Source organism: Rattus norvegicus, chromosome 2 (genome assembly GCF_021556685.1).
Source record: "Rattus norvegicus strain SHRSP/BbbUtx chromosome 2, alternate assembly SHRSP_T2T, whole genome shotgun sequence".
NCBI lineage: Eukaryota > Metazoa > Chordata > Mammalia > Rodentia > Muridae > Rattus > Rattus norvegicus.
Genome location: NC_141535.1, coordinates 83,070,618 through 83,097,791, shown reverse-complemented (window position 1 = coordinate 83,097,791; position 27,174 = coordinate 83,070,618). Strand labels below are relative to the sequence as shown.

Below are 27,174 nucleotides of genomic sequence, written 5' to 3'. Positions count from 1 at the left end.
CTCCCCTTTATTTCAAGGTACAACAAGATGACTAGGTATCCATTTCTGCTTCCAAACGACTTGACTTCATAAGTCTTTTTGATAGAATTCTTCTGAGAGGATCCCAAGCAATGGCCTGCTTGTCCTGAGCCTTCAGTGCACTGCATCAGCAATAACAGTTACATTTTAACCAGGCTGCTGGAGACCCTCAACAAACATCTGTTAATTCTCTCAGTCCAAACTGAAGTGAAAGAGCAGCCAAGTACTAAAGACAGGTTAACCAATGTACATCTTGGACAAAGTGATTATATAAACTTTTCAAAATAGGTATGCATTCAGTATTTATATTCTATGTTGAGTTAAACTTCTGAGACATTGAATTGCGATCAATAAATCTTGTATAAGATTTCATAAGTGCAAAAATCTTAAGATGAAGTTCTACTCTACATTTACTATGCTAATTTATATATTAAAACCTAGGCTATGCCTGATGGTTCATGCTTGTATTCCTGTTGGTCAGGGAACAGAGGCAGGATTTCTCAGGAGTTTGAACTGTGTAGTGAGTTCTAGACCAAACAGTACTAATTAATAAATCCTGTCTCAAAACACTAAATACCAAACAACAATCATAAACCTATTTTAAGATAAGAATATAATTAAACATACCTGCATACATAAGAATGAACATATAAATAAGTCTTTTGAATATTCTTTTAAGTTAGCCTCTGTACTGGCTGATTTTGTGTCAACTTGACACAAGCTAGATTTATCACAGAGAAAGGAGCCTCCCTTGAGAAGATGCCTCCATGAGATTCAGCTGTAAGGTATTTTCTCAATTAGTGAACAAGGAGAGAGGGCCCCTTCTGGGTGGTACCATTCCTGGGCTGATAGCCTTCGGTTCTATAAGAAAGCAAGCTGAGCAAGCCAGCCAGTAAGTGACATCCCTCCATGACCTCTGCATCAGCTCCAGCATCCTGACCTGCTTGAGTTCCAGTCTTGACTTCCTGTGGTGATGAACAGCAATTGTAGAAGTGTAAGCTGAATAAACCCTTTCCTCCCCAACTTGCTTCTTGGTCATGATGTTTGTGCAGGAATAGAAACCATGACTATGACAGCCTCCTAGATCAAAAATATGTAATTTATTTTTAAAGATCTTTTAAAAATAATGATATGAAATATCTGTAGGGTTCAGGAGATAATGTTTGCTACCAAAATTTGAACACTAGAATTAAGATTCCCAGAACCCACATGATAGTTGTCTCTACCCCTGTAGTTCTAGTGTTTTAGAGGCAGAGAGGTGATCCACAAGGAATGTGGCTAGATGGAATAGCTACAATTGGTGAACTCTGGGTTCCTCAAGAGTTCCTAGTTCAATAGTGTAGATTGAATGGGAATACACATGAAGTGAATATCAGGTTACATGCATATTCCATATGTTCATACACACATGCAAACATACATGCATACATGCAAATTCATATCACATACATATAGACATGCTCAAAACAGAAATAATTGCCACTTGAAAGTTCTGCTATGACATAAAAATAATGGTGAGGAGATATTTAAGAATTGATGTCAGTCAAGGTAGGCTGAATTATGCTGACAAGAATAACCTAAAGATATTATGGCATTACTCAACAAGAGTTTGATGAGAATTAAATTCATAGTGTCCAACTCTTACACTGCCTCTGAAAGCAGGCAGAGTGGGAAGCAGGATGCAGGTGAAGGTTGACGGGCACATGCCTAATTTGAATTGTTTGCATTTTCATGCACCCATCATTGGTGTAGGAGTGTGCACATGTAGGCATCCTGAGTTATTGACAAAAAAAGTGATTCAAAGATAAGAATATGTCATCATTCAAACCCATTCCCCAGAGTTCAAACACTGCCATACCACACTCTTAAGATAGACTCTGAGGGTAAGAGCCTATCTTCTAGGTTTCCATCCTTTCATATCCAACAGCAGTTCCTTGAGCACTCATCAAATGTTATTTGTTAAGCAGTTTCTGTTCAAAGACTAAGCCTTGTCCCCTCATTCCACTTAACTTGTCTTAGGATGCTTTAGGTCACTTCACTTATTGTAATCTCTCCCTAGATATAAACTGAGCATGACCCTATGAACTCTGAATGAAGCCGGAGAACCAAATCCCCACTCTACTTGAAGGACAAGCTGTGTATTTGATAAGGTCAACTTTCAAATCCAATACCACTGATGCTCAAGTCTCATAAGGGCTACCCCATTAACAAGAGAAGAAGTAGGGGTGTGACAAAGGAGAGGGCAGAAGACTGAGAGCTAGAGGGCCAGGAAGTCTGATGTGAGATCATGTCTCCTAGAAATGGCAGGGAAGCTATGTCATAATTCAACAGTATGGCTATCTAGACATGACCTAGACAATGACAAGAACAACAATCATACTACTGTAGAAGGAGAAAATTCATGGGACCCCATCCTTAGGCAACTAAGGAATGATGAGAGAAACAGAGAGAGAAAGTTGGTCACCACCAGAGCTTCCTAACTGGTTATCCAATGTCAAGTGCTCAGTGTTGATATTTTATATACATGAGCAACATCAAATAGATGCAAAGGTGTTTTTAGGATGTGCAGAGAAAGAAAGAGGGAGGAAGAGAAATGGGAAGAGGAGAGAGGAAGGAAAGGAAGGGAGGGAGGAAGAGAGGGGAAAAAGGGAGGAGGGGAGTGGGAGGGAAAGAGAGAAAGAGAAGAGAGGTAGAGAAAACAGAGAGAGAGATAGAGACAGAGACACAGAGATGGAGAGACAGAGACAGAGACCACATAGAGATAATCTATTGGAGAGCCTTTGGAGATTATGAAGGTGAACCTCTTTAAGACCTGGCAGGGGCTGGGACTAACTAGAGTTTTTCTGTTCTATTCAAAGGTGGTAAGAGCTACTCGACTATAGTTAATTATTTGGAAGAAAAAGATTCTGACCACAAACATTTAGTTCATTTGTTTATTTGTTTAAAACAGAATGTCATATAGCCCAGACTGACCTTGAACTTGCTATGAACCCAAGTATAGCCTTGAACTCTTGACTTTCCAAACTATATCTCCCAAGTACTACCATAACAGATATGTGTCTTCATGCTCAGCTCCAATCTGGTAACTTTTCATAAGAACCAGAAAACACATAGTTGATGATTAATTTTTAAAAACTCTTAATAGGATCCAAATGGATCAGTCTGAAAAACACATGCCCAAGTTTGGTTGGATGGTGGTTCCAGAGGTAAATGCTGTTCACAGTCAGCATAGCTGGGTGGTATTTGCAGCAACTGAGAGCACTCCACTTTCATTTTCTCAGTTTGTGAGAGTCAAAGCAACAGAGTAGGACACACATGTCATCATAATTTATCCTTGTATATCTCCTGCCAATATCAAACGTAGTGGAAATAAGCTATTAGCTATCATTCTCATATTTATTCAGCAACTATTATCCTGAAGATAGAGCTTATAGTATCTCATATTTTTAGTAGAACAGAACACTGGACAGGTACAACACTCAGGGTAGCCTCAGAAAGCAAGACAACCGTTCCACAGGAATACTTAGTAAAAAAAAAAAAATGGAGAGATAACTCTCAGTGTTTTTGGTTTGAAATAAAATAAACTAATTTTGCAAATTATTTCTTTGACTGTAATGTAAATTGAACAAAACAACACTTGGAATAAAAATATTGTATTGGTTAGTTGTGCTGTTGCTCTGACAAAATACCCAGCATCGACAATTCAGGGAGACCAAGTTTGTTTTGGATTTCGGTTCCAGGATCCCGTCCATCATGGTGACGGAGCTTCATGCAGATGGCTCCACTGCATCCTTGGGAAGCAAGAATGGTGACTATTACTCTTCAGCTCCCTTGTGTCCCTTTGTTCAGTTCAGGACCCCAGCTCCACGAGGCTGCTTCCCATCCTTTACGGTCAGTGTTCTTACCTTCATTAAAGGAATCTAGCAAATCCATCATAGATATATACCTAGACATCTGTTTCTCTGGTGACTCGAAGCCCATCAAGGGGACAAGATTAAGCATCAAAGAAAGAAATCCAATGTGACCAGTACTTTGTATCTTTGACCAAAATCAACAATTGAAATAACTTAACATGAAGTCAAGGAATGTGATACAGGAGATACTAAATTTACCTTTACTGGGTCATGAGAAATTAAAATAAAGGACTAATCGGTGTTTAACAATGCATGTTCTGGAGTATTCATTTCAAAGCATTACTAGCTCCCAGTCCAACAACTTTTGTGTCTTCTATGGAGTCTTATATGGGAAGAATTTAATTTTTTTGACCAAAACTTGGCACATACCATTTTTAAAACAATGACTAGAAGATAAGATTTGCTTAAACTAATTCCGGATTTATTATCTGAGAACTGCAGTGTCCATCCCATCAATCTAGCTTGGCCCTGACCTGTGACGGCCACCTACAGAGGTGTGAAGACAGCTCCACCTTCAAAACAGATCCAATGCATGCCCCTGTCTGACATGCACTTCATGAAGATTAATTAAGAATGCTCCTCACAGTACAGAGGACTACCTAACAACGGTCAAAATGACAGGTCCCATTTTTCACTTGGGTCAAGACATGATGACCCAGTAACAGATGGTCAACATGAGCCTGATGAGAAGAAGTGAGTGCCAGTCAAGTACCACCAGGTGAGGTACTGAAGACACCTCAGCCATGTAGCAGCAAGCTGACCTAAGCCCTGGCATCTGATGCTACTCAAATCCCAGATTACAGACAAACACAAACATGGGTGCAGTGCAACATGTTTGGGGTACTGAATGTGTTAGCTTTAGATGAGTCCATCTTAATTAATTTTAATCTCAGTAAATTTAACCCATTGTTTGATTTGATTTGTTCAAATCTAAACAAACAGAGGTGGAACTTGTTCCTTTGGAGGCCTTCTGTCCGCTCCGATTTTCGCACAGCAGTTTTCCTTTAGTTGTAGCTTTGAGTTAGAAAGAGGGCAAAGTCCTTTACACACATCTGTTTGGCTCTTCCCTCAAAGGCACTGGAACACAGGAAAATAATGCGATCGCACATATTAATGTGAGAAATATTTACAATCATAATGCAAATCCAGTGAAACAGAACTGAAGCAACAGGAGGATGTACTTCTCTGCAGAGCTTCAGCAAAAGGCCGATGTTGCCAGAAATAAATGAGAAATGTCTCTACCAAGAAATAAAAAACAATCTTCTTACAATTCAACTAGACAAGCTATCTGATGATAAGCCCAGAAGGGAACAGAAGAGCAAACAGCCATAAGCATTTGAAGAACTGATAATTGTCAGTGGAGCACGAATAAATAATTTCCAAGTGGTAATTCAAGGTGGTTTGCACCTTAAGGTGCAAGCATTGTGTGGAACCCCTACTAGGATGCCTGGCTCCTCTGCCCAGGGCAGTGTCTCCAGAAGTCTGTGTAGAAAAACAGAATGCAGCTGAGCAGACCATCACCCATATTCCACACCCACTAGCACTGACAAGGCTCTAGAGTATAAAGCATAACCCAGAGGTCTTTTCAATGGGTAGTAAGGCAATAAAAACATCTGTAATAAAATATACAGATATTTTAGCATACAAATATAATAATGTCAGGAATAAGATATCCAAAGCTACATGGTACATATAGGAGTAATGGGGATGGGAAGATGATGCCATCTTTTGCTTTATTCACATAGTTAGAGTTTTGCTTCCCTAATATACAATGTTATAAAAACTGGCATGAGATATATCCTCCAAAAAATGTGAACAACTCCCAACAAAGCATTGTAACTGTGTCTAAGCTGAATAACCTCCTGCTCCCACTTCCACTGCCCTGTTGGCCACCTAATACAGTCCTGTCTTCAGTGTCTCAGAATCAGAGCACCCACTAAACTTCAGATGGAGTCGAGGGTGCCACCTAGGATGTCTACTCTTTGTGGTAAACAATTGTCCATCCTGCAGGTAGTGAGGGCTTGTGACCTGCTCCAAAGAACAGAATGTGGGGACCATACTCCATCAAACACACTGCATAACAGGGACTGCATTGCCACCAGATTGGATCTTAGCTAGGATGTTAACCTCTTGGCCAGGTTGCTGGAGTCTGCAGCCTTGCTGGGAAAGCCTGCAGGACCAGGAGCTGTGGGAGCCCTTCAAGAACCACAGGACACCCTGGAAACTGTGAGTACACTCCAATCTTGGACAATGAGGCAGTTGAAAAGGAAATGTCTCAATGAATACTGTCAGAAACATGAATAGACGTGAAAGCAGAAACTTCCCTGTTTGACCTCAAGAAAACCCAGCCCAGCTGGTCCCTCTAATGCTGCTGTAACACCCTGAACATAGGAACTGTCTGTGAGTCCCGTCTCACACACTGGGGATGACACACATATGTTGTTTTTGACCAAATCTAAAATGAAACAGGGGATGACACACATATGTTGTTTTTGACCAAATCTAAAATGAAACAAGTCCAACACTATCCCCATGGTGCCGAGGGAAGTGGGTGGTCTGAGGGAAGCATAGTGGTAAACTGAGTGGCACTGTACTCAGATGTTTTCATGAGTCCATTGATGTTCTGTTATGTAACATGCACCATTTATATATAAACGCTAAGCAATACTGGACAAATATATAGAGATGAATGTCACCAGGTCAAGGGACAGAGTGTTTATCAGTACCATCCCCTCGAATCAGGCACATGTTAACAGTCTCTGTTTATAACGTCATCTATTTGTGGAGTCCACAAATTGCACAACCTCTCCTTCATCAAACAAGGCTTTTGCAACTCATATCAGTTGGTGCTCATATATTAATAATAATTTTGTTTGTTTATGAACTTTCTTGTCAAAGAATATGACACAAAATAAGACACAAGAGAAGTGTGGTGGTATGAAAATGCTTGGCCCATGGGAAGTGGCACAATTAGGAGGCATCACCTTATTGGAGGAGGTGTAGCCTTGTTGGAGGAAGTATGTTACTGCATAGGTGAGCTTTGAGCTCTCTTATGCCCAAGCTTCACCCAGAGTGGAAGGAGACCTTCCTCCCAGCTGCCTGTAGAAGACAGTCTCCTCCTGGCTACCTTTGGACCAAGATGTAGAACTCTCAGTATGTCCACAACACGTCTGCCTGCAAGCTTCACGTCACGATGATAATGGACTGAACTTCTGAAACTGTAAACCAGCCCAAATTAAATGTTTCACCTTATAAGAGTTGCCATGGTCTTGGTGTCTTTTCAAAGAATGAAACCCTAAACCAAGACAGGAAGAGTCTCATTTTTGTGACTTTTAACCATTGCTAACTTTAGAAGCAGCAGGCTTACCAGACATAGCCTTCTCTCAGAGCATATGAACCATGGATGAATGGCTCCTGTCTGACTTCTCATGCTGATTTACAAAATAACTATTCCAAAATTACTTCTGCATTCTCAGTTTTATGCAAATAATCTAACCTCTGAAAACTGCATCAGGTCCAGAACCTGAACGAAAAGCAATCTTGCAAATGTATTGCCATTCCTCATTCTTCTTGTAATTCAGAAAGGGACTCCAGAGAAAGGCTATGATAGATGACAAATGATAATGCATCATGCCTCAAACCAAAACACATGGCATGCAGCAGCCTAGCACATGGCGACTGTTAAATGCTCAAGCATTTTACAGAGACAATCAAGATGGAAATTTTAGTATTTTCCCACTCAGAAAAATTTCTAGCCCCTTGGAGCTTCCATTTATACATCTTCGGAACAAGCAAAATTATTTCTGAAACCTCTCATACAAACTCTATTTCTCTAATTCTAAAATATAAGTTGTGACACTGTGTGGTAACTCATTCATAAGAAATAAACAAAACTGAAAATATTGTTGAACTTGTTATCTTTTTGCAAAGGTAAGGGTGTGGTGAACTAATTTATCAGCTGTAAAATGTGAAAATACTCAGCAGAGCTGACTATATATTTCTTGCCAACAAAAAAATGCTCCTCAGTTTACACATGAGAGGGAATTGTTAAGCATTACTGAAGAAGAGCTAGAAATTACAGACACTATATGTGTCCTAACTGGCCTATCAGAGGTGCTTGGTGGAGACTTAGAGAGATCAAAGTGGCTTCAAAGATCTTATTCTTAAGCATTAGCAAGAGCACTATCTCCAGTCCCCCAACACCCCAGAGGTGTCAAGAATCTCTTATCCAGTTCTCTGGGAAAACTGAGCTACGCCATGACATGACTTGTAAATGTGTCTCTTTGTCTAATTTAATCCTGCAAAGGCATCTCTATTCTCCAGTCTGTTAAGATGCTTGTCAAAATGTCACATAAGGAAGATGATGAATGAACACTGTATTCTAAAATTATACAAAACAATGCAAAACATTTTCTGTGTTATTTTTTTTTCTGCTTGCTAAGAACATACAGCAATCTGAAAACCGATGTAAATAGTTGGAAATTAGGCGGAAAGCACAAAGAGCAGCACAAATGGAGTTGCTCCCTTCGTTAAAAAGAAAAATGTAGACAAAGGATTCAGAAAGCTTCAAAAGTGTTCAGACGATGTTAGAAAGTCTGAGGTTGACTATATTTTAACATTGAGAGATTTCTATACAAAACATCAACATTAAATTTATGTTTCATTAGCTAAAATATACTATGCTGAGGTTGTTACTAAAGCATATGCCTATTTGATTAAATTAGATGAAGATAAAAATTCTTTTTTTTTAGATTATTACAGAGGTGATAATTTAAAGCCTATATTGCTTCATTTAAAATTCATGGATGTGTGCATTCTATGATATATTAAATACAAATCATTTTAGAATGACATGGGAAGATGGAGAGTTCTGCACATTGATAACATTGATAACCTTAATATCAGTAAGGGGGAAGTCATCGAAATATCTTAGCTTTAGGGAGGCAGGAATAATTCATCTTTGTCTCAAGCATTTCCCCTTTTCTCCATTTCCTAAGTCAGATAAAAGTTTAAAGGAACCATTCATCCTTCAGCCTACAGCCACATACCAGAGGTTTCCTATGTTTGTCAAAATCATTTAAATGCTATAGAACAATTCTTGTTACCTATAGCTCCCTCATATTTTCCAGTGTTCCTCCTGGGATTGAAATACTGCCTGTCTTCTACCGCATTACAAAATCCCTTAACCTTTCCATTAGCATCTACCACAACTCTACCAGGGCCATGGTTTTGCCAAAGAGCAATGTGTTCACTGCACTTCTTGCTTTAAAACAGAACCATAGTTACTATATGTAGGATGGTAATTTCATTTGTGATAAAGCCTTCCATCTGAGAGATAAAAGTCTTAAGAGACCGGGTGTTCTAAAGAGAGGCAAAACATTCCATTCTGCAGGGTTGTTCTTTAAGCTCGAGGTTAACTCAAAAGCTTTAGGAAGTTCCTGAAACTGATGAGATTTTCTTGACCCATCCCTCCTCAACAGTATGTAACCATTAACAACTGCAGCTACCTAGAGTAGCTCAGACTAGCATACCATCCTAGAATAAGCAAAGACCAGCAGAGACACCTGAAAAATAGAGGAGGAACTGAGTAGAGGCTCAGACAAACTGAGTTACCTGGAAAAAACAGTATCTTGCAGGTTGTATAGTGTGTTTCACGTTTTCATCCCTTATGAGCCATCTCCCATTGTAGGGCAGGCTTTGGGTGTTACAACTGTCTTTGAGTCATTTCTGCTGTCCTAAGTAACATCTTACCCATATCCGTGTAGGTAATGCCAATAAAACTCACTGGTTTCCATAGTTGGACTTTAGTCTGCCATTGTTCCCTGTCTAGGGTGAATAGACCTTTGCTCATATTTTCCCAGGAGTATTGTCACATAAGAGCATAACTACACACCTCTACCTTTGTGGTGTTTTTTTTTCACTGTCTATATGATGGAATGCAAATTCCCATGTCTGTACATGTCTTTCCTGATTATTTGGAAATCAGTTCTTAAGTCAGAGTGGTAAAGATGATGATTCAGTCAAGAGGGAGAAAAGGGCTGGGTGGTGGTCCTAATAACTGTATTTTTCACCACAAAACTACATTGGAATCATTTTCACATAAATCTTTAATTTTGTGTACCCAATTCTTCTCCTGTTGTCTCCACTAGACATACCTGAACATCAAGGCAGAAAACTGCCCGGACAACATTTTCAATAGGCAAGAATAGACAGGTAGAGTTGAGCCAACTACTTGCATTAAAATTCTGCTTAATAATTCATTTGTCCTCTGTCACGGAAAAATAACATAGCTTACTACTGGACCCTAAAACAACTTTAAAAATTTTAAAAACAACAAGTTGTCATCACCTGCCATTCTGAATATTTACATAGACATTATTAGTCTTTAAGTGCTTCAGATATTTTGTGTTGATCTAGGTCTCGAAGGGGAGTCCTTGAGAGACACATTATTCTTATTTTTGATGGCATTGCTCTGTCACTTAATTAGCCACAGTTTAAAGTGCTACACTTTGAATACACAACAGATTTATTACCTGGAATTTTAATATGGAAATATCTAACTGTCCATTGCAAGTTTTTTTATTTTATTTTAAATGCCCTAGTTTCATTATTGCCTTTCATATAAAAACAGGTATGAAAACAACAGTAACGCAACCCTGTACATTCTTCCTACTATATATGATCTTAACCTGTTATTAGATATTGCGTTTGAATCTCTCATAACTCTTTAAGATAGACATTCTTGATACTAACTTTAATAGATGAGGAAACAGAAGCAGAGAGATATTAAATAAATATAACATATATCTTCCAGCACTCCCATAAAAATGAAGCTATGTGCAGCCCCATCTTTTGGATAATCCTTCTGTCTTGACACTTTTCTGTATACCAGCTGGAGGACTGGCTTTAGTGAGCTAAATTTCTCTGAGGAAGCCTTACCTGTCATCTGGGCTGTGACTGGGTATGTTTTATTGTGGAATAAGATTGTATGAGTGACATGACCCCTGGGTCAGGTCAGAGGATGTCTTGGGTGATTTTCAGTTGATACTGTTATTAGTAGAAGCTTACATCGTGGCCAATGGTTAGACTTCATAGTCCATGTGGACTGACTTAAGACCACTCATTTCCTGGTTTCTGGCCCTGTGCAGTGAGATTAGCTAAATGTCCCCAGAAACCACATCATTCAGTTCAAGGTCAAATCGAACAATGTTTGCAGAGGTACTCAGCAAACTATATCAACTATACCAACTATCCTTTCTAATAAGTCAACAGGGAGAAAATTGCCTTGACCTCTTATTCCACAATTACCTCTTCAGAAAGCTTCAAGGTCCCCAGGCTCACGTGAGTACTCACACTGATAAAACTTTCCCTACATTTTACAGCAAAGTGTGGGTGATCTATAAAACAATTTCAGAAGCCATTGATATACAAATCAGATCCTTTGCAGTTTTATAGAGCATGTACCAACATTCATGGACAGAGCCTTGCAAATTTTAGTTTTCCTACAAATAACACTAAGAGATCATGAAAATGTTCAAATATCTGCAGGGTTTTGTTCTCGATTCACCAAGGGATACAGAACAAGATAAAAATAATTTTATGAAATACTTCAAATAAAAAAATAGTGGTTTGCACAAATGTTGAGAACTGTCATTAGCTCTAAATGACTTACTTAAGAGTCAATTTCCGAAGATGCTGAATAAATTGGTATAATTTCAGTAATAGTTTTACAGATTGGAGGATATATGCATTACTTCAGCATACATTAAGAATGGTAAAATAATATTGAGGGGTTTAGGATTTTGTATTCAGAAACATCCCCCTATCATGATGCTTGATGGATTAAAACAAAGTCAATGGTTGAAAAGATGGCTGGGTATTTAAAAGAATTCACTGTTCTTGCAAAGGACCCAAATTTCTCTCATAGATCCCACCCTAGGCACCTCACAAAGCCCTACCTGTAACTCCAGCTCCAAGGTATCTGATGTCTCATACTGACCACAGAGGCAGCTGCTTTCACATATTCAGGTCCGCCTCTCCTACACGCATGCCCATATGCACATGTGCACATATGCACACATATACACACATGCGCACACAAACACATGCACATGTGCACACATGCATGCATAGTTAAAAATAAAATCAAAGAGCCACACATGGATGTACACAGAAGCAAACACAGAACTCTACAAGTTTAAGGCCTGCCTTAACTGTATTCAGTTCAGCCAAGGCTACATTGCAACATTTTGTCTCAAAAAAAAAAAAAAAAGAAAGAAAGAAAGAAAGAAAGAAAGGAAGGAAGTAAAATATAAAAACCTAAAACCTATGAAAGAGAGACAAAAGGGACTAAATAGCAGGCTTTGAGAGCATAATTATTTCTCAGTACAAAATCTTCCATCTCAGACAGCAGAAGACACAGAATGTAAGGGAAAATGAGGGGACTATCCCATTCTTAGTAAACACGATTATATAATAACATGTACACAGGAGAAAGGAACAGGGACAGCAACTTAAATTTCTCTAGAGAAAGTATTACTGGCTCTTGCCAGAGAGAAATGGTAAGTTGTGGCTGAAATGGCCATCGTGTGCAGAGGGTCCATGTTAAAAATCACTCACTCTTTATAGACATGTTTAGCATTTGTCTACATAGACATTTCAACTATTCACATGCATACAACATTTTCCCAGAGAATATTTCCTTGAAATAGCATCTCCGTGTACCCACAGGCTGGCCTCAGGTGTACTGTCTTTACACCTCAGCCTCCTGAGTATTCAGATTATAAACTGGCACTTTTCATAATATTTTCATCGTAAAGATTTTCTACGCAAATCTTAATACCATTCAAATATTTTAAAATTAAGTTTAGTTCAATGGGGAGAAATGAAATGTCCTACAAAGTAACAACTCTGTAATGATCTTAGCACGTTGCAATGGAAGTCGTGTTCAGTCTGAAGAATCCATCAACTGAATCCAAAAAGAGCGTCCTGAATGACTGGGCTTCCAGACCTGTGTCCTAGACGGTAACTGAATGAGTCAGAGAGAGCAAAAAGGGGGCACCCTGAGGACTTCACAGTCACAGCCATATGAACATGGCACGGCTGTACAAGACTGTGAGGTCGGCAGCAAGTTCAGTACTGGTTTAAATAAGAATTCCACTCTACAGTTAATTTCATCACATTGGGTGTGTGTTTGATGTGAGTGGTGGATTAATTTAATTTTCAATGGGACTTGAAAGATTTTTCTTATAACTCTATCTGAAGACACACAGAACGAATCTGATAGGAGGCTGTCCCTGCTGAAACAAAATTCTTATTGAACGGAAAGGATCAAAAGAAGACCCCCAGCAAATCTGAATGCTGTCGATCATACAGTGAAACAGATCTCTCCCTCAGTCTTCAAATGTTTCTGCATTCCTAGGGAGAATGGCACGAATTTTTGTTTGCTCTGTTTTGTTTCAAACTGTCATTTTGTTTTGTTTTTCCAAAAACTCATTGACTGTATTTCTATCTCCTTTCCAATACTTCTTCATTCAGGTAAATTTGCAAAGCATAGGGGAGTAAATTTGGTTTTAAGGTTAGAGAAATTTCATTTTGAATCCCACTTGGGAACATGATAGTCTGTGACCCTACATAAGGTCCAAAATCTCTCTCAGCCTTGTGTCAATTTAAACATGGGTTCACTGCCATCTTCCTTATGATGAAAACAGTAAGGAGATTCCTGTCATTATTGAGCAGAGCAACAGTTGCTATGTGGAAATAAGATACTTCATGCTTTTTGTTGCGGATTGACTGTCCCTCAGTGCCCATAAGTCCAGAGTGGTTGGGGACAGGGGGCTCTTGCCTCTATCCCAATAGGGAAGATGATGCAGTTACGTGTGTTTTCCTCATGAATGCATCTTACTGAGGACTATCTCAAAGGGATGCCAAATGCCTTCTTGAAGCATGTCACTTCTCGTCTGCCCCTGCTCTCTCTGTGTGGTAAAGAGGGACGCAAAGCAAACAGGGTGGCATGCAAAGGCTCCTTCTCAGTCAGCTCTGGCTGGTTCCGGGGAATAACTCTTTACTGTAACTGACTTAACTGCAGACCTTACCTGTGAGTAAATGAGCCATTTTGCTCAAGGAAATAGCCTTTAATTAACTGCGGAATGCCAGCCAAGTCACCGAAACATGTAGAAAGCAAATTTCCCCCTCCTACTCTTTCCTGGGAAGTCAGTTCTAGGAGGCCTTGCCAGAAGTCCATACCTTGCAATCCTGCCACACATCACTAAGCTTTAGAAGACTTTATATCATCTCCAGGACAGAAAGATGTCATGGGTGTGCCTTGGAAGGCACAGTGTGTCACACTGCTTTATAAAGGTATACCCACCAGATCCCACATGCAATCAAGTGAGAATCATCCAACTCAACGTGAATTATTCTACCAAATGAACAAGCAAAGGTGTCCGTTAAAACAAACTAAATCAGTCAGGAATGACTTTATTAAACAATTTTTTTATATCTCATTAACTCTTTGAAAAAAAATCAAACAACCAAGCATTCTGACTTTTCTCTTAGAACAAAAAAAAAAAAAAAAAAAAAAAAAGACCAGATTGTCCTGTATTTTGCTATGGGTCAGTGAGCTCCACTTGATGCACAGTGCTAGACAAAAAGACAGAGCAGAGCTCAGATGTTCACATCAGTTCACTTGGACACTCCCAGGCCATCAATCCTGCATGGCCAGCTGGAGCTTGGAGCATTGTACACAGTGTGGGCCATTAGTGCGGTTGGACAACCACCACCAAGGTATCTCCTACAAAAACATCTTGACACAAAGTGTATCTTGGTGCAAAGTGATCAGTCATTTATTCATTGCAGGGACAAGCTACCATGAAAAAAAAATACATATCAAAAGGGGTAGAGTGTATCTGGGCTCATGCTTTAAGGCAGAGTTCGATGAGTAGGAGCCCAGCGAAGGGTCAAGAAGTGAGATCCTGTCTCAAAACAAACAAATAAAAAACCCAAACCAAAAAAAAATCCCTTTGAAAAAATATGAATGTGGACCACAAAATGGTTTATAGTTTACAAACACAGATAATAAAATATTATAATAATGAAATATATACCACTCAATCACTTTACAAGTTCAGGAGCACTGTCTGCCCTTTCTAATTTATTTAAAATAGTAAACAGTCAAAGCATTGGTGAAGTTTCCAGTGCCTGCCTTCTGTGCAACCCAGTAAAGCCCCTCAAATAGCTGTTTCTCACCCTGAGTCATCGTAGATGTGCAGTCCTAGGTCCCTGCTGGAATTATTAAAGCCAAGTTCTTGGACAGCATTCCCTGGAGGACTGAGGCACTGCTCCCATTTTGAGCAGAGCTCCCAGGAGAGAGAGTATTTTTACTCTCAATTATTAATTTTAAGAATAAATTGCCCGTGTCTTTTGATGGCAGGTCGATAGCAGGCAATTAAGGGTCCCTGACAAATACCAAGAGCAGGCAGTATTATCTGTTAGTGGTGCTTTCTTTGGTAAATATGTGATGTGAGCATCAAACTGACCTCTTTGGGGAGAGGGCTTCTCTTCTCTGTCATGGATGTGCCAGCTTCAGGGAACAGCACATGGTGTCTACAGTGTCACCTCTAATAGAAGAGACGGAGTGTCAAATCTGCACATGAAAGCGTTTGTGCGATTGCCTCAAGCAAGGCTGAGGTCATCTGAAATTGACTTAGTCACTGTTAATTCTTCATTTGAATGTAACTTCCTCATCCAGGAACATAAAATCCCGTTGCCAAAGCATCCCCACATGACTGAATCTATTGACTGGGTAGAAAGCACTGTTTAGCCCTGTCTGCCTAAATGTGGAGGATCGCATGTCAAAAGCAATTTTTCTCTTGTTGCCTTGTTGGTATTGAGTTGTCCTTTTTTTTAAAGAATAATTAGGAAAGCAGTCCGGCTGATTCCTAAGGCCGCGGATAGAGTGTGGATGTCAGAACCCATCCTTAGTAAAAAAGGCAAACGCTGATCTTCACAGTCCAGTGGCAGCAGGTCACGGGGCAAGGTCATTTAGAGCCCAAGGCTTGAACCTGCACATGCCTTTTATGACTGTCGCCTAGTGACAGCAACTTGAACATGATTGAGAGCCTGCCTCAGGTGTGCTTACCTATGTCGCTGATACAGATAACTGAAGTCCAGAGCAAACACTGACTCCCAACAACCGGAAATCTGCAGCGAGGCAGAAGTGCATCTAACTCGGTTCTCCGAGCATCGAACACTGCGCATAGTTAACTCAGCATTGCTGTCCAGGTGCTAATTAGAGCCTCATTAATTGCCCCTTCAGGTGTTGCTGATAAAACTGCTGGCCCCTCCCTTTCCCTAGCACAATGGAACTCAGACCATTTAACTTAAGCAGAACCTTGGCGTTAGGAGTATCAGACGACATACCACAAGTCTATTACTATAGGTAACAAACGAGACTGCGTCCTGTCGCAAAAGCAATCACTAATTCACAGCAAACACTCCAGTAACTGACTCCTTTAGGTTTCCCAGCAACCCCCAAGCATAACTCTTAGTAGGTAAGATGAGCAATTTTTAGTCTTAGGAACTTTTGCCCTAAATAAATATATTAAGCAAAAAAAATCAAAATAAAAGTGTTTTTATTTAATTATATGCCTGAAGGAATGGTTTGTATGTGAATTTGTAAAAAATAAGTATGTATTTTATAAAGTGATGCAATTTAAAAGAAAATAATATATACTCTTTTCAAGAAGCATTTTAGTTTGAGATACTGCTTATAATTGCTTCCTTGTGTTATTACAAGGACTGTGTTACTGGAATCATTCTTACTACATATTTGAACTTTTGAACAGACACATCTTAAGCTGGCAGAATTTTGGTGCTGGTGTTCTGAGGAAAAGGTGCTTTCCCATTTTCTCTCTCTCTCTCTCTGTCTTTGTCTGTCTGTCTGTCTGTCTGTCTGTCTCTCTCTCTCTCTCTCTCTCTCTCGCTCTGGGCTTCTATTTGTTTACTTCCTACTCTGAGGAAACCATTCACAGGCATTGATTTTTATCCTCCAGGAGTTCCTGCTTTGTTTTCTTGCTTGAGGCCTTTATCAGTAATTAGTTATGATATATTTTCCCAGTGAGTTTGTCAGGGTCGTTAAACTCTTTTTCAAAACTTTGCTTCAGGCAGTCTCTGTCGAAGCAGACCCAATGACTTACGTACAAGTACAAGGACGGATGACAATGCTGTTGTCATTTTCATGCTAACAAAATAGGAACAACTGAGAAGACCAACGATGCTATAAAATTCAAATAAAATATTATTATACGATTCACAGTGATCCCATATATCTGTTAGAAAACAGTTAAAAAGAACATTTAGTGATATCAAAAACACCACTAATAGGTTAAATGAACTGATAGTTTAAAATAGTTATCAAGCGAAGTAAGCATTGTATCTCCATAACCTCATTTTAATTTAAAGCTCATAGAAGGGAATCTTGGTATTTGTAGACTTCCCTTAATCTGCAAGAGCTACCCTTCATCACAGAACCATAAAACACTAAAATATGGAACTTAAAATATTTAATATGATCTCATGGGATGAATATTTAACAATGATTTCTTTTGAAAAATATGAAAGAATAATGAAGGGTGCTAAAACATTTTTCAAAATGCTACATGCTAAACGCTTCCTTCCCAGCTTGCGTGCAAGGTTGTGTTGTCACAGCCTAGGTGCTGTTGGAACCCCACAATGAAGTTCCAGAGAAAGGGGTACAGGCAACCCAATGAGTTCACTCTTGGAGTGGAGTTGGGGTTTTCAAACCAATGAAATGTATTGAGAAGAGATGTGTTGGGAAACTTTTAGAGAACATGTGTTTTTTTTGTTTGTTTGTTTGTTTTTTTTTGTTTTATATTTTCTGGTTTTTTTATTTATTTTTATTTTTATTTTTTTTATTAACTTGAGTATTTCTTATATACATTTCCAGTGTTATTCCCTTTCCCGGTTTCCGGGCAAAAATCCCCCCTCCCCCCTCCCCTTCCTTATGGGTGTTCCCCTCCCAAACCTCCTCCCATTGCCGCCCTCCCCCCAACAGTCTAGTTCACTGGGGGAGAACATGTGTTTTAAGAGGCAAAGACAAAATACCTCAGGGGAAGCAATGGAGTCCACATAAGCAACCCATAGTGCTGGGGAGACAAGGATTGTCCATAGTTCCAGAGCTAGCGTCTCATGCCTGTTGCTATTAGCAATAACTCCCAAGCTCTTACTAGCTGGTTCCCCCTAATTCTCCCTCATTTCTAGGTTCATCCATCCCCTGTCTGATGCACAAATCAGTAGGCTCACCCTTCTGACGTTTCCTGACTATCATTTTCCTCCACACACAGAACTCCACACATCTCCTTCATCCCTGTCTGGGACACCGCCGAGTGTGTCCCAGAGTGGAAGTTTGCAAATGACCTCATCCCTGTCTTTTCCTTTACTGAATTGAATAGTGTGACTATAAGCAGGAGACTTGCTCTTGCTCTGAGGTTCTGTCCTACTTTGTTATAAATTATATTTCACACTACAGAGAGCCTGCTGTGTAGGCTCCTATCCATGCCTTCTGTCTGAATCCACACCTTGAAAACCACTCTGCTCCTCAAGCAGCTGCTGACCTAGTAAGAAAATGGATGGGCAACTGTGCTTTCGTTATTCCTTCCTTGATCCATGCAAAGCTTGAGACAAGATATAAAGTTTAAAAGTCAAGAATAAAGTAAGTTTCTCTTTAATTTTGACATGTGGAAAAATTTCTCTGCTAGTGTTATGGTATGTCTAATCCTTGGCATTCTGACTAAATGAATCTAAAGTTCACTGGTCTTTGCAGATAATCCTCCCTGTTCTTGACCTTTCCCAAAGGTGTTTTAATTTCCTTTTCTCCATGGATAATAATTCTGTCATAACTTTCGCAAACACTTTTCCAAAACACAGTTTGGAAGATGCTATGTCATGCTCCATACCGTGTTAGGAGAGCAACAGCTGTCTTAGCAGCAACACTAATCATATTAAAGATCATGTAATAATATGCAGAACTGGAGAACAGTAATTAAGAAAATACCTCATGAAGATAAGAGATAATCTTATCTTTAAAAATGTACTCTTCTTTATAGCGTTAAGATTCTTTTAAATTATAAATGTAGGAGCTATGAAAAAAGGAGAAGTATGACAAACTTCTGATGGAGCAACACAGAAGGCAAAAATTTCTTTCAAATTTACGTATAACTAGAAAGGCTTTGAATCTGAGTTGGGGTTATTGGGAAACGTTTTATGTGTACATGAGCCACGGGGTTTAACAAGGAGACAACGATTCAGGGAAAGAGTCGGGCTGACCCAAGTATGGACATGGGTTTCTCAAGGGTGAGTCACCATAAAATACAACATTTTTTGGTAATTTAAAGTACACAAGTACACAGTGGAGTGGTCTGGCTAGAGTGGAAAATTGGAAGTGCCTTAGACCCTGTCTTTTCCTTTGCTGAGTTGAATAGTGTGACTATAAACACACAGACTGCTCTTGCTACCAAGAAGTTATCAGCATACTAAACAGAGGCGCCTGAAATGCCTTTAAAATCAAGAATATGATTTATAATGCAAGTGATATTGGAGCAATACATGGGAGCACCCTCCTAGAAGCAGAGGGAAAGGGACCGGGTATGGGAGGGGGGAAAGGGGATAACATTTGAAATGTAAATACATAAAATATCCAAGAAAAATAAAATTTAAAAAAATTGCACACACACCCCCCCAAAAAAAAACAAGGTTAAATATAAATTCTTGCTTAAGAGATCACACCAGTATTGTGGCGTATTTTTAGTGAAGCTGCGTAAAGGAAGACCAGAGTGATTTTCCTCCAGGTTGCAGGCAGAGAAGCTTGCACTCTGGTCGCGAGGAATGAACTCCAGCGCGCTGTCTTTCCCACTGGAGAGAGTGCCAGGCCTTCCTCACAGAGTCTGCTCCACTTCACAGCAGCTGTCAGAAGGGACACACATGCCAAATGTGCCCTCCCCCACTGAGTTTCTTCATTTTCATGGTTTTGGCATGAGTCTTGGCATTTGCCATGGTTGCTTGCCATTTCCTGATTTTAAAACTCCCATTCTGAGGCTCAAACCATCCATCTATAGTATAGTGTGACTCCGAATCCATTGTCTCTGCCGGCATTGTAGTCAGTGGCCTTTTTCACTCAAGGGGTCTAAGACTTAGAAATAAAACCTTTCATCCCTCATTTCCATGTCTCTCCCTTCTCTAACTTGGTTCAGCTCAACTCCTTACAGATTCTGACGTCATGAACTTAGACAGGACCACTGTGAAGACTGCAAGAGCAACAACCCAAATTTCCTGAACAAGCCCCAGCCAGACTGCCTCTACATCCATTTTCTTTGTCTCGGTCCTAATGAAAAGGCTAAATAGTCTGCACTGCACTTGTACACTGGATCCAAGCTACTCTTGTCCAGTCAGTGACTTTCTCTCAGGTATCATCAGTTACTCATGGCATGGGTCATTTCCATCATCAGTCATAGGACCAGCTCCCTTGAGTCTTCTCATCCCCATGAATTCAGCCATCACTGCTTTCTCAGACTAATCGCTTATCTGTCATTATCACCTGTGTCATCATAGTCCCCAACACACAGTAGGAGTTTGTTAAACATTACTGAATAATGTCTTTGACTTCAATGAAGGTGCCCACAGTTCTGAGCACACAGTAGGAGCCTAGCAAATACTACTGAATAAAGAATGCATTTTGACTGCAATGAAGGTACCCAAGCCTACTCTATTGTTTTTCCAAATAGTTGGCATCACACGAAACACCTCATACTTCCCTACTTCCTCAGTGAGACACACTCAATTACAGGGCAGTAAATAAAGATTCAGTGTCTCAAAAATCTCACAGGAAAAACTGGGTAACTTTTGGAAATGAGGTAGGCATTCTGAGAGAAAGAAACTTACCTATGGGATTTAACTAATCATCTATCATGATATATAATCAAATATCATAGCATAGCATATTTATGCTAAAACAAAAGAGGAAAAATCTACCAGTTAAATGGCAATCAAGACAGGAAATTGCAACAAAGGGAAAAATCAATGAACACATTTCTGTTGAACCACGCATGATTGCTGTGTTCGAGGACTTACGGTAGACATTTTATTTACACCTTTCTTGAGATAGTGAGCACTTCATAAATCATGGTACATGACATACACTTCAATCTACGGTTTACAAACTACAATATATATCAATATATATATATATATATATATATATATATATATATATATATATATGATTTCCTTGCCACAGGAATTACTGACATGCAAATATTTGGGATGGGAACACAATCTGATATAAAATATTCTATTTGAATTTTTCTGTTAATAAATGGGATCTCTACTGACAAAGCCAATATTCACAATTACCTATAGAAAGCAGGTAAAATTATATTCTTTAAATGAAAAAATACAAAGATATATCATATATGTTACAGTCAATGATAAGAATGTATAACTTGGTCTGTAAGGACGGCTAAGCAGTTAAGAGCATGCACTTCTCCTTTAGAAGGTCTGATGCGTTCCCAGCATCCATGGTGGTGTCTCACAACTACCGGTTCCTCCAGCTCCAGATCCTATACCCTCGTTTGATCTCCAAAGGCACTTGCAAAAATACATATACTTACATGGACAGCTATACATACACATGAAAGTCAGGGGTTTTTTTTTTAAGACAAAATGTTTGGTAGAAATATTAATTTGTCTAAACTGTATGGATAAAAGTTAAACATGAGAAAGACAGGACACAACCCTTAAAAACGATGAAGTACTAAAATCTCCCAATGCATAATCGATAGGCTGTCTGTACCATTCCACCCCTAAAATATTCCTATATTCTCCATGTTGGTCTAATTCCATCTAAGCAGGCAGTGCACGTCAGACCACACATCTCCTTTGGGCCCTTGCTCTGAGTTAAATTCCCAGGAAGGAGTTTGACTCTATCTCTTCTTAATCATCCAACACAAAAAATTCTCACTTTTTTCCCCAAGCCAAAAACTAAATTCATTAATTGCTTTAAAAATATCAGTCCTTAGATTTTATTATATTTTTTCCTCAAGAATTTTGTGAGTAGAGTATAGCTCACTGTCCAGCATAGTATGAGTGGGCCTCAGGAAATCCTTAATAGCTCAAAAAAGGTGGGTGTGTTATAGCTATTTTATTTACAGCAATGAAGTTTGGCTCTGAGCATATCATCAAAAATGAAATCCTACAAATATTTATTTCACACTCAAAGTTTCTACTAACTACTGACTTCTACACTCTCGATGAACACAGCATGTCCATGTCTCTTCCTAAATAATCACATACTGTAATCACAGTTAATACTTACCTCTTTTCCTTCTGTCTTCTCTAGAATATCACAGATATTTGACCTAACATTTTAGTTTATTTTTTCATCCAATGTTTTTATCATATACTTCCCCCTCTCTCAACGCTTCTCAAATCCTTCTCAGATCCTTACCACCTTACTATTCACCCAACTTCAACTATTTCTTTTTAAATCCAACTTTACTCTCTTGTTTTAAAGACAAGGTAACGCCATCAATACCATTTATTTATACACTGTCTCATAATTTTGGCTTTAAATGCTACAAATATGGCTTCAACTCATATTTTCTAATAATTACATTATTTACAGAAATAATTTGTCACTGTTTCAACTCTTTGATAACCAATATTCTAGGTTTTTCGAGACCACCCCAAATAAGAATTATACTAAATACCAACATATTAGATAGATGATAAATAAATAGGTGATGGATAGGTAGCTGATGGACAGGCAGACAGACAGATAAAATCCAAAGTTATAGGGCATATGTCCAAACTTGACAGGATTTAGTACTCTTACTGTGTATTTAAAAATGTCACTTCCTATGACAGTTCCTACAAACAGATCATTTGACTAAAGAAACCACACACCAATTCACTTTTTTAAAAATAATGAGGACATCCCTAAACCTACTTTCCCTAAAACTATTTATTTGTTTAACACTGGTACACGTGGAAGACTCAAACAAGGTTTTGTTTGTATTTAAATTCAGCATTGACGGTGAGAACATCCACTGAGTACAAACCATGGCTCACGTCTATTTTCTCCTGTGAATTTTACGGTTATGTTCTTAGTTCTCTAGTCCTGTCCATTCTTTTTCTCATCAACATTAAAATGGGTTATATTAGCTTTATCAACAATTTGTTACACTGTGGCCTATATTTCCTCTTGGATATGTTTCTACTTTTAACTAAATAATTTCTGTTTTTAGTTTATGTGTATAAATGATTTGCCTGCCTACATGTATGTGCTTCATGAGTGTGTTTCCTGCAGAGGTCAGAAGAGGGCACTGGAGGACTCCGTAGAACTGCACAGACCACTCTGAGCTGCCATGTGAGTGCTGTGAATGGAACCCAGGTCGTCTGCAAGAACAGCCAGTGTTCTTATCCACTGAGCCCCCACTCAGCACACTTTTCTACTTGTTAATGTTTAATTTACCTTACTATTGTTAATATTCTGCTGCCTCACACATGACATGTTCCCTGACAAGCATTTTCTGCCTACAAACCTTCTTCACTATTTCCCTTGGACATTTTTTCTACATGTTGTAAGTCAATAACTTTAATTTTGAGATGTTGATCCATGCTGGCATCAGTTAAGTCGCCTTCTGTACTAAATTGAACTATTAACTGGAGAGGAAGTGGGTGCCTGACCCCATCTGAATCTGCTATAAGAATTTCATTATGTCCTATCCAGACATGAGTCCTTCAAGTCCCATCCAATTGGGCACTGCTATGATTAGTATGTCTGGTAAAGTAGATTCTATCCTTCTTTGAACCTTCAAACATTGATATATCCATAAAATCATGAAAGTATCATTTGTTAACAAAATAACCAGAGAGATGACACTGGCTACAATGGCCTCAACTTGGGCAAGGCATGTAAGTCGGTAAAGTGCATTCCTAGCATGCAAGAAACACTAGACCTGATCCCCAGAGTCTGATAAGCCAAGCATGTTGGTACATGCTAGTAGTTCTAGTCCTTGTAAAGCAGAGGCAAGAGAATCAGAAATACACAGTTGGGGGGTTGGGGATTTAGCTCAGTGGTAGAGCGCTTGCCTAGGAAGCGCAAGGCCCTGGGTTCGGTCCCCAGCTCCGGAAAAAAAAAAAGAAATACACAGTTGGATCCTTTAGATTCATAGTTTAGGCCCAGAGTAGGTTACATGAGGCTATGTCAAAACTAGGAAGCACTGTCTAACTGTATGCGTGACTTTGGGGGATAGTAATACTGTGACTAGCTGAAGTTTTGCTATACAGCATCATGACATTTTTTTTTACTCATTCTAAGCAATGCTAGCAATGAGTCACATGATACAACACTGTGCTTGTCTATAGACACATCTGTCCTGCCCTATTCTTGTTAAATTGTCACTGCCCTCCATTATATTCTATCATTAAACTAAAATCAGGAAGACTTCCAGTTCAAGGTCAAATAAGACACCAGGCTAGCTCAACTGTGTTGAGGAAGTACCTTGAGTTCCAGGACTGGCAGGAAGCTCTGCTGGGCTCCCATCTCCACTCTTCCTTACAAAGATCAGACTTATGAGTGGGATTTTCACTAGAAGAGTCACAGAGCAGAACAACCCCCCACTTAATACTCTCTCACTCTAGACTATCAGATCGATCTATTCAGCCCACCCCTGCAGGCCTATTTAGCAAACTTCCTGAGTGGTAGGGTGGGGGACACTTCTGAGAGGACCATTGATCTTTCCTGTCAATGGCACCTCCTTTAGCTTTTCTGATAGATTGACACACAGGTGGCTTCCTACACTTATCTAATCAGCCCCTCTTATTAAACATTATCTGCTTCCTCTGCAGCCTTTCATCCTGCATACAGAACAGTGATTGCTCTTAATAGTCCCACCTTGGCGCTGTGCTCTGCCACAGAATTCATGCTGGTAACCGTGTCAATTTCCACAGTGTTTTTGCTAAGACAGCATCATAGAACAAAACACCTCAAACCCAACAGCAAGCAGAAAGAGGTCCAGAGAGACAGAGGTGTGTAGGGGCAGTGAGGCCAGATAGAGAGGAAGGTATGTCAGGGACAGTGCCGCAGAATAAGGAGGAGGGTGTGTCAGGGGCTGAGGTAGAACACTGGACAAAACATAATGAAACAGACTGTTGTAATACTCCACAGCACCACAGTGTAAGTAAAGTCTGCAAGAATTCATCATTAATTTCAAAGTAACTGGAGGATAATAGCCTGAATTCACATCACAGTTTTAACTGCTAAATAACTCATTTAAGGTAGAACGTCTCTAGAGTATACAGGACCTGTTTCAAGTTATAACACTGTGTCTTCTAAAGTACAAAACTTACATGCCAACGACATTTTCTTTAAAGTTGAAAATCACGCTTTACTCCCTGGCATAGATCAGAAGACAATAGGAGTCCTGATCCAGATTTCTACAATTGCTTACCATCCCTGATTTATAAGAAACATGACCTCCTGGGAGCAGTTCTTTTAAATCTCAGACGTGAATTAATTAGATTTTGATGACTTTGACAGGGAAGGTTGTAGAATTTTTCATGAGCTGCAATTAACATGTTTTATATGGTGAATTCTATATATACATTTCCCTTGCACTCTTAAATTTTAGGCCTCCACAGTCTCTAATATACCAGGTGTGAACCAGTTTACCCCCTAAAATGACTAGTCATAAGAAACACCGGGAAAGGCAATTTTGTTTAACCTACTAAGATATTCTCAACATATTCTCAACTTTCACCTTTCTAGATAAATGGTGATAGTTTATTAGACGATATTTTCTGCACATCAACTATTTGGCCTGAAACCTTTACCGAAGGTTTACGTATGTCAAGTTGATCAACATAACTTCCAAAATTTCATCTACGCGAAAGTGTTCTTATGTTGGATTATGTTACAAAGCTGCCTAAATCCTGAGGAACACCATGAAATCAAGAAGAATTGTGACCCTACTTTAGTGTTACTTATGTAATAAACACTAACAGCATCATTCTCAAACAAAGTAACCAGCAATGGTCACCTAAAGAAGCCATTTTCATGTGACCCCATGAATGCCACATAAATGGAATGCTTCTACCTGTTCTTTGACGGAGGCAAGGATAGCAGAGGTTGTTTCTGTCTCAGAGCCATCCCCATTGGAGGTGTTTAAGCCTGGGCTCAAGGAGCTGTTCTTCTCAGAGGCTGACGGAGGCTGGTCTGGGACAGGCATAGCTCCTGTAACACAAAAAGGCAAGCTCAGACCAGCCAGACATGACTGTAAACAGACATAGCAATGAGGGGTACAGTTGAAAGAATGGCAGTTAGGAGCTGTCTAGACAAGTGTGATAGAATTCTGTAACAATGAAGTAAAACAACATGTCACTCTGTATCACCCCCAGACAACTCTGAGCTAGCACAGGCGCATCTCTATCGGACAATAAATCATGATGAGGTAGGAGCAAGATTAGAAGGACGAAAAGAGGGATAAAAAACGCTGAGTCCAAGAATCTGTATAACTTCAGTTGACATCTTTCTTACACAAATGCATTACTGTTTTCTATTGGTATATTTTCAATTCAGAAGAAAAATCTATTACACACACCCCTGTAAGGGAAAAACATCACACTGTGAATGACCAATTATTACCAGTAACTAAAATGATACCCCAAAGATGCTTGGCTGGTACTGTGAAATACAGAGAAGAGCTGGTCCATCTGACCAATAGTTATGAAGTTTAGACCTTGGCAGAGAACAGAACAACAACAACAACAGCAACAAAAAAAAACTCTTTAAAGCTAGGATTTTGTCCAGCTTTATGAAAGAAAACAGAAACTCATCTCACATTAGCACCAATGCAAAATGGACGCACAGATTCAGGCTTAAAATAAAAGACTACCCAAAGTTATTTTCATTCCATTATGAAACTCAGACAAGTTCAGATGTTAGCCCTGTAGGCAGTGGCATTAGATGGGGAGGCCTTTGGCAAATGATTAAGCTATTGGGTGAAAATATTCATGAGCCTGTTGCTGTCATGATAAGGAAGATCAGATGGGACCTCTCCTCCTCCCACCAAATAAAAACATAGTAAAAAGAATCATCTATGAACCAGGATACAGGTCCTTACCAGACACTACGCTTGTCATGCCTTTACCTTGAACTGCTTGACTC

General features: G+C 39.3%; 1 protein-coding gene across 2 annotated transcripts in view; it reads right to left on the bottom strand.

The window, feature by feature from the left end:
- The window catches only part of Ctnnd2 (catenin delta 2), an 843,638-nt gene that overhangs the window by 659,985 nt on the left and 156,479 nt on the right, over nucleotides 1-27,174 (bottom strand). For both annotated transcript variants that reach the window (NM_001271502.2, NM_001415019.1), the window contains 1 exon segment: nucleotides 26,105-26,241. In NM_001271502.2, the coding sequence (NP_001258431.2) occupies nucleotides 26,105-26,241 (137 nt within the window).